We start from the raw sequence: 16,217 nt of genomic DNA, 5'->3' as shown, positions 1-16,217 counted from the left end.
ATATATATTTGTAATAATATAAATGCATATGTAAAAAAATAAAAACTATATTTAATAAAAAAGAAAGATTAAAAAAAGAATAAAGACACATGGAAGTAACCCCACCTGGAAACACAACAAAAAATCCAATGTATTCTGGTTCTTATGGGGCGGGGGTGGAACTGTATGTCAGCAACAAAAGAAATGGCAGAAAGGATACAAAGTCATGGAAACTAAACAACTTACTAGTCAATGAAAACTGGGTCAGGACAGCAATGAAGAAGGAGGAAATCAAAAATAGTTTGGAGTTAAATGAAGATGAAAATTCAACATACCTAAACCTAAGGGAACAATGGAGGCAGTTCTAAAAGGCAAAGTCATAGCACTAAATTATAATATATATATATAGCGCGCCTATGCTCATGGATACGTAAAATTAATATTGTGAACATGCCCATCCTACCAAATGCAATCTATACATTCAAGAAAATCTTCATCGACATTCTAACACAATGCTTCAACTTCATATGGCAACACAAAAACCTCAGGAAAGCTAAAATAATCCTGAATAGTAAATGAACTTCTGGAAGTATCACCACTCCATTAATCAAGTTTTATTACTGAGCTATAGTCATAAAAACAGCATGATATTGGGTGGGGGGAAGACATCAACCAATGGAATTGAACTGAAGAACCAGACATAAGCCCAAACACCTACAGATGCCTGATTTTGGACAAAAATACACACCGGAAGAGACAGAATCTTCAACAAATCACTGTTAAAACTAGATAGTCACATTCAGAAAAATGAAGATAGATCCCTATTATCACTCTGTACAAAACTTAACCAATTCCAAATGGATCAAGGACCCGAACATAGGGCCAGATAGCTTGAATATGAGAGAAGAGACGGTGAGGAATAGGCCTTAACTCACAGACACAAGAAGGGCCTTTCTGAAAAGGATACCTGTAGCACAATTAATAGGTGGGAACTCATGAAGCCAAAAGCCTTCTGTACAGCAAAGGATGCCACCGTTTGAGCAAAGCAGCAGCCCACAGATAAAGGAACTTCAACAATCAGGCAGGGTTAGTGTAATGAGAAAAGGTAAATATCTAGAATATATAAAGAACTTCCAAATATATAAAGGATATATAACGAATATATAAAGGAAACCCGAATAAAAACTATTTTGAGATTTTCTGTTGCCACAGTCAGAATGGCCAAGATTAATAAAACAAATGACAGCAGATGCTGGCGAGGATGCATCAAAAGGGGAACTCTCGGTCATTGCTTCTGGGTGTGCAAATTGGTAAAACCACTAAGATAGTCTGCACGGAGGTTCCTCAAAAGCTGAGAATCAATCTACCTCAAGATCCAGCTTGGGTATATAACCCGCTCTTCCTGCAGGGATATTTGTCCATATTTTTAACCCTGAGAAACTGGTAACAGAGCAGATGTCCATCAACTGATGAATGGATAGTTAAAATAGGATAAGTTAGCACAACAGAATTACTGTTTAACTATTAAAAACATGAGATTAGGAAACCTGCAAGTAAATGGATGAAGCTAAAAACACTCATCTTGAGTGAGGTACTCTATATTCAGAAAGATAAACATGGCATGTTTTCCCTCATATATCAACGCTAACTTTTAAGTGCTATATATGTATGCTTTAGGTAGGTGGCAAGAGATGGAGTGTGGGGATTTTCCAAGGAGGGGGTGTAGTGTTATAAAAGAAACAAAGGAGAAACTAGGAGAATTGAATGGGGGAGAGGGAGGGAGGGCAGAGTAAAGGAGGGAATATGGGGAGGGACAACACTAAAAGCTTTTTGAAAAGCCACATGGAAATCTGCTACTGTAGCAGCTCCCTAAGTTACATAAGTATAGGAAAATAGTTTTAAAGGAATTACCATATAATGTGGGAAACAATGCCATAAGTAGGTATCTTATGCCACCAAGTAAAACCCCTAGTACCAGGGATAGGTTATATCTTGTAGAGTCACTGGCCAATAGGGCTCCTACACATTCCTTGCCCAAATATTATGGGCTACTGCCAATGCTATTTCTATTGCTGAAGATATTCCTTATGTTATGAAACATGGAGGAATCTAGCTGGGGCCAACTAAGTTTCTCCTCTACTTACTAGCATACATAGTGTTGGAAAGTACTATACATGCTGCCGGAGGAGAAAAAGAATTATCATTATCTTCAAGTGCAAATCCTATGACTTACAATAGCGACCTAACTGCAAAATACACTGTACAATAGTGAAACAGTGTTATGCAAATAACTAACCAGTTTTTCAATCTGATTTACGGCCTAACCCCATGATATACAATCAATTCCTGACACTGCTGAAGTGGTCAAGAATCTGAGAGTAGACTGGCTTAGTACTCTAAAGCAGCAGTTCTCAACCTAGTCATGACCCTTTCACAGATTTCACCTAAGACCATCAGAAATAACAAACAAAAAGATAATTACGCTATGATTCCTAACAGCAGAAAAATTACAGTTATGAGGTAGCAACAAAAATAATTTTATGGTTGAGGGTGACCACAACATGAAGAACTGTATTAAAGGGTTGCAGCAAAGGGAGGTTGAGAACCACTGAGCTGGAGGAAAACCTTCTTGTATTATTCTGCTAAAGGAACAAGACTCTTAGTGACATACTGCTGTACCCAATCACTTTATCAGAGAATCATCTTCTTTTAGTAGATGGCAAATACCACTCAGAGACTCACAACAGGACAATGTGCACAGAGAAAGAGACTTTAAGGCACTCAGCCCTAAATAAGATATCTTTATCTCTCTCCCTGTCAAGGCTCAAGAATCTATACAGGAGAGGTGGTGTAAAGATTCTAAGAACCAAAGCTGATGACTGCAAGGACATAACATTTTTCAGAAACAACAGGACTGGTGGTCATCTCAACTCACTGAAACTGACAGCACACAAGACAAGTTCATGCCAGACAAAACACCAGGATAGAGAAGGGGAGGTGGGTACAAAGATCAACACCTATATCCAAGAAGCTATTGCAACTGATTCCCACTAGGAGAGAAAAATAATGTTCTCCCCTGAAGTTATACTGGGTGTTATCAACCAGACTCCTAGGTAGGGCCCTGGTTAGGAGTTGAACTCTTTGTGCGTGCGTGTGATTATTTGGATGGTTTTTGTCCCGCTACTTTTTTCATTTATCTGTCTGTCTGTCTGTCTGTCTTTCTTTCTTTCTAAAGAGAGAAAGAACAAGAAATTGGAGGGATAGGGGGTGGTCAAGATCTAGGAGGAGTTGGGAAAGAGGAAAGAATAATATCACAATATGTTACATATTAAAAAGCCAACTAAAAAGAAAAGAAATAACAAATTTGATGAGGAAATGGGGTGGGGGAGGGAACCTTTTTTCACTGTTTGCTGGAGTGTACTCTGGTGAAGCCAGTATGAAAATCAGTGTGAAGGTTCTTCAAAAGCTGAGAATAGAAGCTTCCCATGATCCAGATACTCTAGCTGTAGGCATATACACAAAGAACTTTTGTATTCTACTCCTGAGATACTTGCTTACCCATATTTACTGTGAACAGAATTAGTCTGGATGTCCATCAGTGGATGGATGGCTAGAGACAATGTGATACATACAATCATTATCTCATTTAGCTATAAAGAAATGTAAAAGTATAAAATTTATAGGAAAATGAAAGAAACTGAAAAAGATTACGCCAAGTGAGGTAACAAAGGGCCAGAAAGACAAATGGTTCATGTTCTTTCTCCTTTGTAGATCCAAGCTTCAAATCCTTAGATGTGTGTTTAACCTGTAGTACCTGGAAGCCAGGAGAGTAGAAAAGGGCAACTGAGGTGAGGGTTGTCCTAAGGGGGTGGTGGTAGAGGTGTTGGTAATAGGTGATATGAAATCAGAGGAGGAATACCAGGGGTGGAAAATTTAGACAAGGATGGGGAAGCTGAAGGGGAGAGATTATTCTAATGGAAGGGCATGTAAAAAGCCATATGTACATTCACTACTTTATAAACAGAGGGAGGTGGACAGGAAAGGTCAAGGATGGGAGAAGAGAGAGAAACTCAAGAAGAGAGATATCTTGCAGGGTGGTATAATGCTCCTCCTGAAGATAATAGGCTATTAAAAATAAATACCAGTCTTGGGAGTGGGATACTCCCTTTATGACCTGTTGGACAAGGAAGCCCCAAGGACCACCAAATCAATACACAATCTTGCTTTTTCCTCTTGGTTGGCTACCAGACCTAGATGAGAAGATGCCATTACTAAAGACATAATACATGTTGATTCCAAGTTTCAGAGAAATCAAGCTAGAACTGAATTGAATGTTTCTAACAGGATAACCATTATAGTACATGTGGGAAGATGAATAAGAGGCTGTTGGCATTAATGGTCTTACTTGGCTGTAAGCCCTAGAAACTACAATACCAACATGAAGGCAAGATGTGCTCAGTAGTACAATAATGGCATGACTGTTATGGGGGTAACTACCTGATCTCTGACTAGCAGGGCCTGGTAATGAAAAAACCAACCAAAAACCTGTGGCTCAGGTGATCTCAGGCCCCAGGCAGAACTTACTACTGCTGACCAACTTAGTTTTTATGGTATCAAGATATTAGGCCTCCTTCTAAATAACTACATATATATCTGTCAATCTTTAACTATCAACTTGACAGGGTAGTCATTTGAGAAGGACATCTCAGTTGAAAGTTTGCTCAGATCAGATTGGCCTGTGGGTATTTCTATCAGGGACTGCCTTGATTATTATTTGATGTAGGATGGTCCACTCCACTGTGGACAACTGTCCCTGGGCTATACATAAAAGCAAGCAAGCTAAGTATAAGCTTCCAAGCAAGCTAGCCAGCAGCAGTGTTCCATGCTTTCTGCTCTCAAGCTCCTGTTGAGCTCTTGTCCTGACTTTCCTGTGATGGACTATATAACCTATAAGCTGAAATAAAACTTTGCCTACCCAAAATTGACCTAAATTGGTCAAAGTGTTTCATCAAACAACAAAATGAAAATATAGATGCTCACAGAAAAATATTACTCTCAGCCTTGATCAAAGCTGGTTCTCTTTGCAATGAATGGTGGTGAATAAATATAAAATACTCATTGCTCTTCAAGTTGCTAAAAAATAAGTGATAGTTGAGTGCTTGGTCCTGAACATGACATTTATACCATCCCCTAAAAATTAAGGGAGCATTATGCAGAGGAAGAGTAAACATTCTAAGATCAGGAAAATAGGCAGAAGGTCTTGGAAATGCTAAATGATGAAAATGCCATAGCAAATTTAATTATGATCTCACAGCACTAGGGCTGCCTGTAATGAATGGGCCTGCACATGATTGGGCCTGTCAACAGGCAACCCTGGATTGGGGAGGTGCTCCCTGGGCTCTACACTTTTCTGTTGAATGATGGACTACTGGGAGTTTCTGGGGAGGCATTCTCATCGATGAGCTGGCTAGGTTCTAATAATCAGTTCCCAATTCATGGTCACACAGACGGCCCTAGTTAAAATTAGCCAGTCAGAAAACAAACAAACCAGACCAATGTGAGAAAAGATTTTTAGTGAGGAAGGAAGCTAATCGGATTTGTAAGGGTTTAGAGGATGTGGCCAGTGACAATGTATCAAGAGACATTATGTACATGTGTGGAACTGTCAAATACCTAATGAAAATTTTAAAAAAGGTGATAGTCAACTCCAGGAAGTTTCATTGTTAATTTGTTAAAAAGCTGGTATTATTTGGGTTATTTCTAGATTCTAGAAAATTATAAATAAAGCTCTTACAAATATTCATGTTCAGTTCTTTGTATAAACACATCTCTGCCTTTCTCTAGGGTAACAGTTCTCAACCTTTCTAATGCTGTGACTCTTTAATATAGTTCCTCATGTGGTGGTCATAACTGTAATTCTGGTACTGTTATGAATCATAATTTAAGTATCTGTGAAAGGGCTGTCTGACCCTCAAATGGGTCATGACCCATACATAGGTTGAATACCATCCCACTAGAGGAAATAACTGGATTACTAGATCTTACGGTAAGTATATGCTTAATTTAATACCTGTACTTTTTTTCCCCATAAGCAATCTATGAGTTAGAGCTGGTGGGCACTTTTGACAGCACTGATAGGTCATTAAATCATAGCTTCAGATTTTAATAAGTACTTTTATTTTAATAAGTATCTTTTGGTTTGTCTTGCCCAACTAATTAATTATTTCAGCATCCTTTCTAGTGCTTATGTGGCACCTGTTCACTCTTATTTTGTTTTTAAATGTTTTAAACTGAAGTAGAATTATAACAGTCCCCTTCCTCCCTTCAGCCCTTCTCAGACCCTCACTTGAGCTCCTTCCAGACACCCCAGACCCTCAAGCTGACAGCCTCTATTTGCTTACAGTCATGTGTGTGTATAAGCATGTATGTATGTGTATGAACAAATAAATATAAATACAATCTAGTGAGTTTTTTTTTTATTGTTTGTGTGGTCAAGGCTGATCATTTTGCATTCAACAATCAATAATGGTCTCATCTCTAGAAGAGGCTAACTCTCCTTCTGTCAGCAGTCATGAATTATCTATGGTTCTTTGTCAGCAGTGAGATCCTGTAAAACTTTCACTCTTCCTTAGTAACATGCCTACTGGTATTGCCATGTTCTTGTCTTTTTTTATGCAGCCATTTCTAGGAAAGACTGTTTCACAGCACATTTCCTGGTACGCTGGCTCTTAAAATCTTTCCGCCCTCTCCTCTATAATGCTCCCTGAGCCACAGATACTCAGAACCATTGTCACATTTGTCAGTGGATGTATGCAACCTTGTATATGGATGCTTATCTCTATATAGAACTGTAACTCAGAGCTAATGGGAAGGACCCCATTCACATCTACAGGTTACTAAAATGAGTTGAAAGAAGCACTTATTTCATTAGTGTAAATTTATTTCCTAGATGGGCACAGATAAGAAGTGTGCCAAAGAAGGTTTCACAACACTCGACTTCCTTCTTTCTTCTCCCCCAACTTTTTTCTTGAAGTTATGTCTGGCTACATACACCTGTCTGTTTGTGTGCTCAGAGAAATCTTTCAGCCTTAGCTTGCCAGTGTGCGAGAATTATAGGCATAAGCTTCCATACATAGGTACACAGAAAATTTCCACAAAGCATTAAAAAAGCAGATAACTGGCAACCTGTTTAAACTATTTAAACCAAGAACTAATGTATTTACTATCTGAGTTTTGGTGGGATCTAGGAAGATGAGTATATGGAAATCTACTGTAATTTTTGGAGCCATATAAAGTATTTTCTCTCCCTTGCCAATAAGCACATAAAATTATGACAGTACTAATACAATATTCATGGGGGGTTTGGAGACACTTCTAGGTCACTGTGAGTAGATGGTCATTCCTATGCAGGGATGAAATCTGGGCAGATATAGGAGACAGGCAAGCCACTCAGCTGACCTGGACAGATAGCACATGGAAACCTTTACTCTTAAATGTCCCTAAGTTCCTGCTTTATAATTATTGTAGATAAAAAAATTGCTAGTACATTGGAAAACTTTGAAATCTTCTGAAAATAAGATTCTACTGAAACATTTCTACCTAGGATTCAAAAATACATACCGTTATCTTCCTCGATTCCAACAGGGCCTGCTTGAGGAGTCTCTCCATTCTTTAAGCAGTTATGAATATATGTTGCCTTCCACCTTGCGTACTTTCTGTGTTTCACATTCTAAAAGAAAGTAAATTTGTAGCACCATTAGACCATAGTAAAATAAAAAGGAGAAGCATGTAACTCAGGCTCAGCCACATTTTTGAGATGAAATCTCTATTTGTGTGGTGCAGTTCTGAGAGTCTGACCAGCTCTACAGTCTAGCGTGGATTCTTCAGTAGTCAGGGCCTGGCAGACTCCATGAAAAGGTATTTTCACTGGAGCACTAAGGCATCACGTTATAGACAGAGTGCACAAGGGAAGTGTATGGATGTCTTGTCAGCAAAATTTCTAACTCCTGGGTCCTGAGAGAAATAGGTTAAATGGAATTTTAAGCTAAAATAGAAAACAAAGCAAAAATAGACAACTTGTTTCTGTACAGATATATATAAATTCATGAAAATAAAAATAAAACTTAGATGATAAAAATGATATGGCTGTGAATTTTAATGTATGAGTTATCATATATTACCTAAGTTCAGAAAGGAGGGCAAGCAGTATCTCATTATGTTGTCTAAAGAGGAATTGAAAACACCACTCACTAAGGAGCCTGAAACTCTTTCCTGTTTCAGCCCCAAACACTGGTTCCCATTATGGTCCCACTATCACCACCACTACCACCACCACCACCACCAGGTTTGACTGAACTTTGTTCCATTTTTTTAACAAAGTTTTTAAAACAATTGTCCACATTTATGGCTTTACTGTTCAGCTCACTGGTGTGTGCGCCTGCATTATTTCTTTTCTGTTCACTCGTGTCACACACGAAGTCAGACAATTTGAAAAACCCACTCCTTTAGTAGCAAGGGTCTGTAACCCTTCAGAGGGGCTTCTCTGGATAATGTCACCAATAGCCTACTACTCTTGGGCAAGTCCAGTGGACATGTTCAGCTTTCCCTTGTCAAATCTGACACCAGTATAGTAAAACCTAGGCCTTTTCTGTTTGCTAAGCCTTTAGTGTCATTTTGTGACAATCTTTTTCTCCTACCTCAGTTTTTGCTACCTAAGCCCCTACTCAACCTTCAAAGAGTCGAAGACTCCTATTCTACCAGAGACTGCAAGCTAGTGGAACAGTCAGTGTGACTCATATAGGACTTTAAAACATCACCTGTTTCCCAGAGTAACAGCAATTTTACAGAAATCCATTATTTCTAACATTTTTAAGAAATGGAGGCCTTGAAACACTGGGATTACCTTTATTTGGCAGTATGTTTAAGCTGGGTGCCATTTCCTTCAGAAGAAGTACACTCACACAGATTCATTAATACAGTGTCTCTCCCCTGTTCTCACACCGTCCTCTCCTTGAATTCCCAGGTTCACACATATTTAGCATTTATTATCAGGTACAATTTATTCCCTCAAAGCAGTCTGTCTTTCATCTTTATAATACTCATGAAATTCCTACAAATATCATGACAGTCATCGAGCTTGTTTCTATCTGTCTCCATACTGATTTATATGACTTCTGTCATCTTTATTAACCTTAAATGTATATAACTAGTCTGAATTTGTTTGTGGCAGATATCTGATGATGAGTATTTCCACTTGGAAGTCACATATACAAATAAATTAATCTGCCCCAAAATGTTTTTTGGTTTTTTTTTTTTTTTTTTTTTTAAACTCTTCCCAGCCTCTCCTCCTCCTAGTTTACTTCATTCACGGAAGAAAGACATCTGTGGGCGTCATGTTTAGCAATCCTATCCTATCTTTGACTACTTCCATGTAACTCACCAAGAATTCAGTTGATTTTTTTAAAATATAATGCTCTCTACCTTCGTATTTCAATTTAGTATTTCCCTAGTCCCCAATTTGTCTATTTTTAACCTATCCTCCCATATGCTTTCCATTTCCAATGCACAGATCAATCTTCTAAAACAGAAACCCACTCCTATCAATCTTTTCAGTGGCACTCAGAGGAAGGACAGCAGGTTACCAAGAAGAGACTTGATACCCTATGAGCATATACAGGGGGAGGAAATCCCCTTCAGTCACAGTCATAGGGGAGGGGAGTAAGGGGGAAATGGGAGGGAAGGAAGAATGGGAGGATACAGGGATGGGATAACCATCGAGATGTAACAAGAATAAATTAATAAAAATAAATAAATAAATAAAATGACTTATGGGGAAAAATAAAGTGTATATGGATATGTCTACAGTAAAGAGAGGCTACTTCTGTAAACAAACGAACTGCATCTTTACATAAGCTAACCATGTCTGTAGATTCAGTGGAACAGCTGTGCTGTGACTATTACGATTCACTCCTAGTTTCATATTGTGAGACGTTTAAACCATCTTGATTACCTTTACTAAGTAAGTAAAGTTTGAGAAAATATTAGTTTTAGCTAAAGGGCTTATTTTTATAAACATATGAAAAAATTACCCATAGCACATAAAGGAAAATTTTTGTGTTTGCTCCTTATTTTTCAAAACCCTGACATAATATATAGCAGACATCTCTGACAGTTTATACACATCTGAATACTGTTGCAGTAAAACAAAACACTTGACGATGCACAGTATTTTAGAGGATAATAAGATGCCAATATCTGAAAAACCCATTCACTCTTTTTGGCTAATCAAGACGTCCTTTCTGGGAAACAGGAATTACTAAAGGAGCCTTTACTTTTTTGTCCCTGGCCTCAAGTTCCTGTTTTGTAGCTGAGCTGATGAAAATCACTGACAACGGCAAATTTCAGCTACTAGGGTCAGCAGCGGATGTGCAGGTTTCCACTGAATTCTCAATTCACTAACTGTATTAGTCCTCTGTGACCTTATCCACAAAGTTGGATAAGGTGCTCTCTAACTAAGTGCACACAGGAATGAAAAGAAATTTAACTACATACAAAACCCAAGTTTGTACCAAACCTGCAAACTTGGAAAAGCCAATATATTGTGTTTCTGGCACATAGGACTTCACTTTGGAGACAGCTCGAATGACTTGCCTTTAGTTCTTCCTCCATGACTTTTTGCCTTGACCTTACCTAGATTCAACGTTGCAAATGTCCTCATGGCTCACTTTAACTGCTTTTTGTCAAGGTCAGGTATTTCCAAATATATCTGTACTTATCCTACACTAGATGACATTTTCTGAACCCTGAGATCCAGTTGTATCACTCCCATTGCTTTAAGCTCTATGTGTATTTGTTTTACTGGTTTTTCAGGTCTCCTAATTTTCTTTTTACCTTGATGACATTGCAATCAGTGCCTTTTATTGTCTCCTTTTTGTTATGCAAGGCCTGGACTGCCACCCACTAGTTCTAAGATACCCTTTCTTCCCCATCTAATCCATTCTTTCATCCTTTTATCCAGCATGGTGGTTGGAATGAGAATGGTACCCATGACTCAGGGTACCATGTTTAGTCCCCAGCTGAAGAGGTGTTTAAAGGATTAGACGTGTCTTTGTTGGAGGAGGTTTGTAGCTCAGAGTGGCTCTGAGGTCTCAAAAGCCCAGGCCAGGCTCAGTCTTGCACTTTCTTCGTGCCCTTTGGTTGTCTGTGGATCTTGATACTCTGAGCTGCTGCTCCAGCACCATGCCTATCTGCTTCTAGCCATGATAGTAATGGACTAACCTTACTCTGAAACTTTAAGTAAGCCCCTATTTAAATGCTTTTATAAATAAGAGTTGCCTTGATCATGATGGCTTTAAAGATGACATACAGCAAAGTCCCAAATTTATATCTTTTCTCCAGACCTCTTATATGCCCCTCAATATTAACCCTTCTACTCAAAACTGTACTTGTTGAGAGCCTTCTTCACATGTCAATATCCTCTCCTGAATCCTTCATCTAGTTTTATTACTTCCAAGAAATATATGAGGGACAGTCACATTTTAAAATCTAATAAAAAGTGAGAAACTTTTGGGAAATTCTTTTTCTTTTCTTCTAGACAGGGTTTCTTTGTGCAGTACTGGCTGCCTTGGACTCATTCTGTAGACCAGGCTGGCTTGGAACTCACAGAGATCCTCCTGCCTCTGCCTCCCAAGTGCCACGACTGCCTGGCTGGAAATTTTTCTTTTTATTATGGAATATTTTCATATTAGAAGAAAGAAGTTCCTTGTAGCTCTAAATTAATAAACTTATAATGATCTCATAGACCTCAGAATTGTAATTCAACTGACAACAGGCCACCACTATACACTATTAGAGTCTTAATGTTCAGCTCCATTGTCTGATGTCCTCACTAAAGCTTGTTCCTTCTCAGGGTAATTGTGCTCTTTCATAATATTTGCTGTTTTTCTGAGGTACTAAACTTAAACTGTGTTGGCCTGGAATTCATGATCTTTATCTCCTGAGTGGTGAGGTTACTGCATGTGCTACCATATGTGCACCAACAGCCTTCGCAGCTAGCTGCTCAAGGCCAAGCTCTCAGTCATGCTCTCATCACCTATTCTATCAGCACTATGACAGAGCCACATGCAGAATGTGGAGGAGGACTGTCATGACCTCCACTGCACACTTTGTTCTAGGTGAGCAGTGTCTCTAATATGGATTACCAATGTCGGCTTTTCCTGTTCAGTCCTAGTCTACTACACTGAAAACAGTGACTGTTTTAATAAAGACAACTCCCCCCCCCTTGTCTTACCCTCTGCTATTCCCCCTGTTTGTATTTTTAATTCAGTCACAATATCCCCCTTGATACCTCCCAGTTATGGATGAGTAGTTAATATTAGCTTCAGGATCATTATGGTACTTGATAAAAAGAATGAGTTTCATATAAAACTTTCTCCTCCTAGACTATCTGTGTGATTTTTCCCCTTCTTATTGCCTTCAAGGCTTTGCTAAAATGCTGTCTGATTCTCACCAAGGCCTTCCTCAAACCAACTTACTTACAAATTCTTATTCCTACCTTCAATTTCTCAATGACACCTATGATTTGACACCATGTTTACTGTACTTACAAGCCCTGTCTGTCTAGTCAGGAATGCGATTCCAAGTCACTGTTGCACTGCTACTGACCAGACTCAGAAAGCACTGCACCAATGAATAAGTGGATACATTTGGAATTTATTCTTTTCATCAAATACTATAGTAATCTTCAAGCTGGCTGTCTAGAAATCACATTTAAAAATCATTGAAATATAGCAATATACTTTTTGTTAATGTATACAAGTTTATTAAACTTGAAAACATACTCTGACTTGAGTTTCAGTGGATAGGGTTGAGAATATTTATGAGACTGACAAGTTATAAAGAGAAGTGCAAAAAAAAAAAAAAAAAAAAAAAACACTACTAAACTGTCCCTGCCTACAGCATATTTACCCCTAGTCCTTAAAATATATCATATAAAAAATAGCTGTTCTATATAATGCCAGGAGCAATGAAATATAGTAAGAAATACTTAAGAAACTAGCAATAAAATAGAGCCAGAGAGCAAAATTTTACTATAAAAATAATTAAAATTTAATCCACATATTTGGATTTATCTACTCTATTATCATAACACTGGATATTAGATAAGATTTCCAAAGAAAGTCTGAATGTTAACTATTTCATAATATGGTTTCATTAAATTTACAATAAAGTGTTAATAACAGTATACATTCTGCATAGATATGTTACATCTAGGCAAGATACATATTCCATATATCTTATAATCATTCTCCAACTGTTTAAGATATTATGTCTCCCTATGTTTTTCTTTTTCTCAGATGGAAGACAATCTCATATACAACAGATATCAAGATCAGGGATATTTACACACAACAGTACTGTCTGGTCCACAGCTTGTCAACTATGTCAGCAATGTCCTCTGGAGTTATTTCTCTCCAAGGCAGAGATCTAATCTAAAAAGCATGCAGTATTTAGTCATATTTAGTAACCATGCCCATTTAATTTCAATTTATAAAGGCTTTTTTCCTGAAATAAAAAATGCTATCAGTTATAAAATGTCTACTGGTTAGATCTGTTAGATGTTTCTTCATGTTTGTTTTACATTGCATATTTTGAGCAGCACTGCCACACACTACTTAATATTGAACTGGATACTGGGATGCTGGCTTGTTCCAACACTATGGATGCAGGTTGCCCAGTCTGTTAAAGTAGTCCATGCTTTTCCTTTATGAATTTACTGTTTCTCTCTTTGAAGCTATTAAGTAATCTGAGGGGAGATACTTAACAGAATATAACACTATAAAGAGCTTTCTCTGTTTGTCCATCACTTAATAGTTTTATTATATTTTTTATATATTTATATGCATTATTGCATATTTATATATTATTTAATTTATTATATTGGTTACTGTCCATAGTTACCAAACTTGCACTGATTAATTACTTTTGGAGAGAGGGTCTCAACATAGCTTAAGCAGACCTCCAACTTACAACCTTTCTATCTAAACTTCCAAACTACAGAATCAAAGGTGCGCACCACCATGCCCAGTTGAAGTTGTTCTTTAAATAGACAGTGGGACCCTTTGAAGGAGGCTGCTGGGTCTCTCAATTATGACCACATGTGGGAAGGAGTAAGCTTTGTCACAGGTGGGAGCAGTCTTGGCGGGCTTTACCCTTGGGGCACCCCATGAATACCTTGTGACAGACTGAGTGGAGCCATCCTGGGTCTGGAATTCAGGAAGCAGACCTGGGAACCCTACCTGAACTATTGTCTTTCTAATGGACCCTCACCGGGAGAAGGAGCTGGTCCTTCCCACGTGACTGAGGGAGTTGGGGGAGAGAGAATAACAAAGTCGGCTGCAGGGAGAGCGTGCGGGGGCAGCGGACAAGCTGGATCAGCACGCGGGCCAGAGAGACATCTAAGGACCCGTCCCGTGGAACGGCTACCGGAAGGTTCACTCTTTTGTCCCTTTAACCTTTTTCCTTCTTGTACAAGCTAGTTGGGTAGCTAGTTTAATTGCTAAGAAACAGAGTCAACAACCACACTTTACAATTTTCTGGAACAAGAAGGTTTAACCTAATGCAGAACTTTCCTGACCTAAATTACGATACATTCATTTGTATGAAAGCACTGGTTCCTGTCAGAGAAGACTGGTATTCAGAATCCAATCAGGTACTCAGGATATTCTGTTACTGGTGCTTTACTGTTGTTAGACTGTCTTGGAATAGAGAAATACACTACACTGTATGTGTTTTACACATATTACATACACGCTGTAAGTAGGTATTCACAAAAACATGGCAATTACATACATAAGACATAATATATATATACACACACACACACATATATATGCATCAATGTGTATATGTAAGCCCATGTACTCAGAAGCATGAATTAAATCCTCTACTTCAACACAGCATGCTTCTCTCTCTCTTCTTGTGCTTAACTTCTGCCACGGAGAAACCCGCTTCCCTCGGTATTACCCATTTTGTCAGTCCCAGAGTAAGCTGCTTTATAATTGCCAACTTACCCCAGAGAAGCCTATAAGTAGTTCAATAGTGAAAGTTTTGCAGTGAGATTGACATATAATTTGAGATGTATAAATGCTAAGCATATAAATTACAGTTCTGATAAATAGATGTCAGTGTAAATCTTATTCCTCTCAATATACATAATTTCTAACTATTCAAAACTTTTTACAGCCCTTTCCAGATCCATTTCCCTGCTTTCCTAAAAGAACTTTAAATGTATTTTTCACTTATTAGAATGAACTTGTCTGTAGCTATACATTATATACAAGCAAAAATGTATAGTACACCATTTGATTCTTATGTTGATCAGCATTTCTACAAAATTTATCTATATTCTAGGCTACATTAGCTGTCAATTCCGTGTCACACTGAGTAACTCCACCATTTTGTTTATCAATTGCTCAGATGGAGATATCTGGATTGTTTCAAGAGTTTGGCTATTATGGATAAGTTTCCAAAGAGCAAGCTCTTTTTCTAGGCAGATGTTTTTATTTCTCTTGGGTAAGTACCAGAAAAGGAACTGCTGGGTAAAAAGGTAGGCGTATGTTTACTATTATAAAACCTGCCAATTTTTCCACTAAGTAGTTATAACACCTAACATTTCCACCAAGCAAATCTGAAAGGTCTGGTTTTTCTTCATTCTAAACATTCCAAGGGCCAGTCTTTGTTTGGTGAATTTTACTGATTGTTAAAGCTACTGGGTTTTTTTTTTTTTTTTTTTTTTCTGTTTGTTTTTTTAATCAGTGAGTGAGATTTTTAAATCTCCAACAATAATTATAAAATTTTAAACATTTCATATAATTTGAAAATATTGTTATTGGGCATACAGGAATTTGTAACTGTACCAGTTTCTTCATGAACTGACAGACCCTGACTACTATGAAATGTCTCATGTCACCATCAGCAATGTGTTCTTACAGCTTACTTTGCTTATGACTGTTACTTGGCTCTTTGCCACTTAGTATCGGACAAGAATGCCCTTCTTTTTAACATTTTCACTTTAGAAAGTGCACTACCTGCTGAACTGCTTCTCCTGCCTGTATCTTCATCCTTTTCAAGTGAATATAGGATTCTGGTGAACAATTTTATTTCTGCTTTTCTGTTTTTTTTTTTTTTTTTCATTCTTTTTCTCTAATCACCTGTATTTACAATTATATTACTTTCTA

The 16,217-nt window shown here is 37.9% G+C and overlaps 1 protein-coding gene across 1 annotated transcript in view; it reads right to left on the bottom strand.

The window, feature by feature from the left end:
- Positions 1-16,217, bottom strand: part of Vta1 (vesicle trafficking 1) — a 56,281-nt gene that overhangs the window by 15,527 nt on the left and 24,537 nt on the right. The window contains exon 5 of the mRNA XM_051164669.1: positions 7,600-7,708. Coding sequence (XP_051020626.1) covers positions 7,600-7,708 — 109 coding nt within the window. The remainder of the gene's footprint in view (positions 1-7,599; positions 7,709-16,217) is intronic.

This window comes from Acomys russatus, chromosome 21, assembly GCF_903995435.1.
Source record: "Acomys russatus chromosome 21, mAcoRus1.1, whole genome shotgun sequence".
Lineage (NCBI taxonomy): Eukaryota > Metazoa > Chordata > Mammalia > Rodentia > Muridae > Acomys > Acomys russatus.
This window is presented reverse-complemented; position numbering and strand designations above follow the sequence as displayed.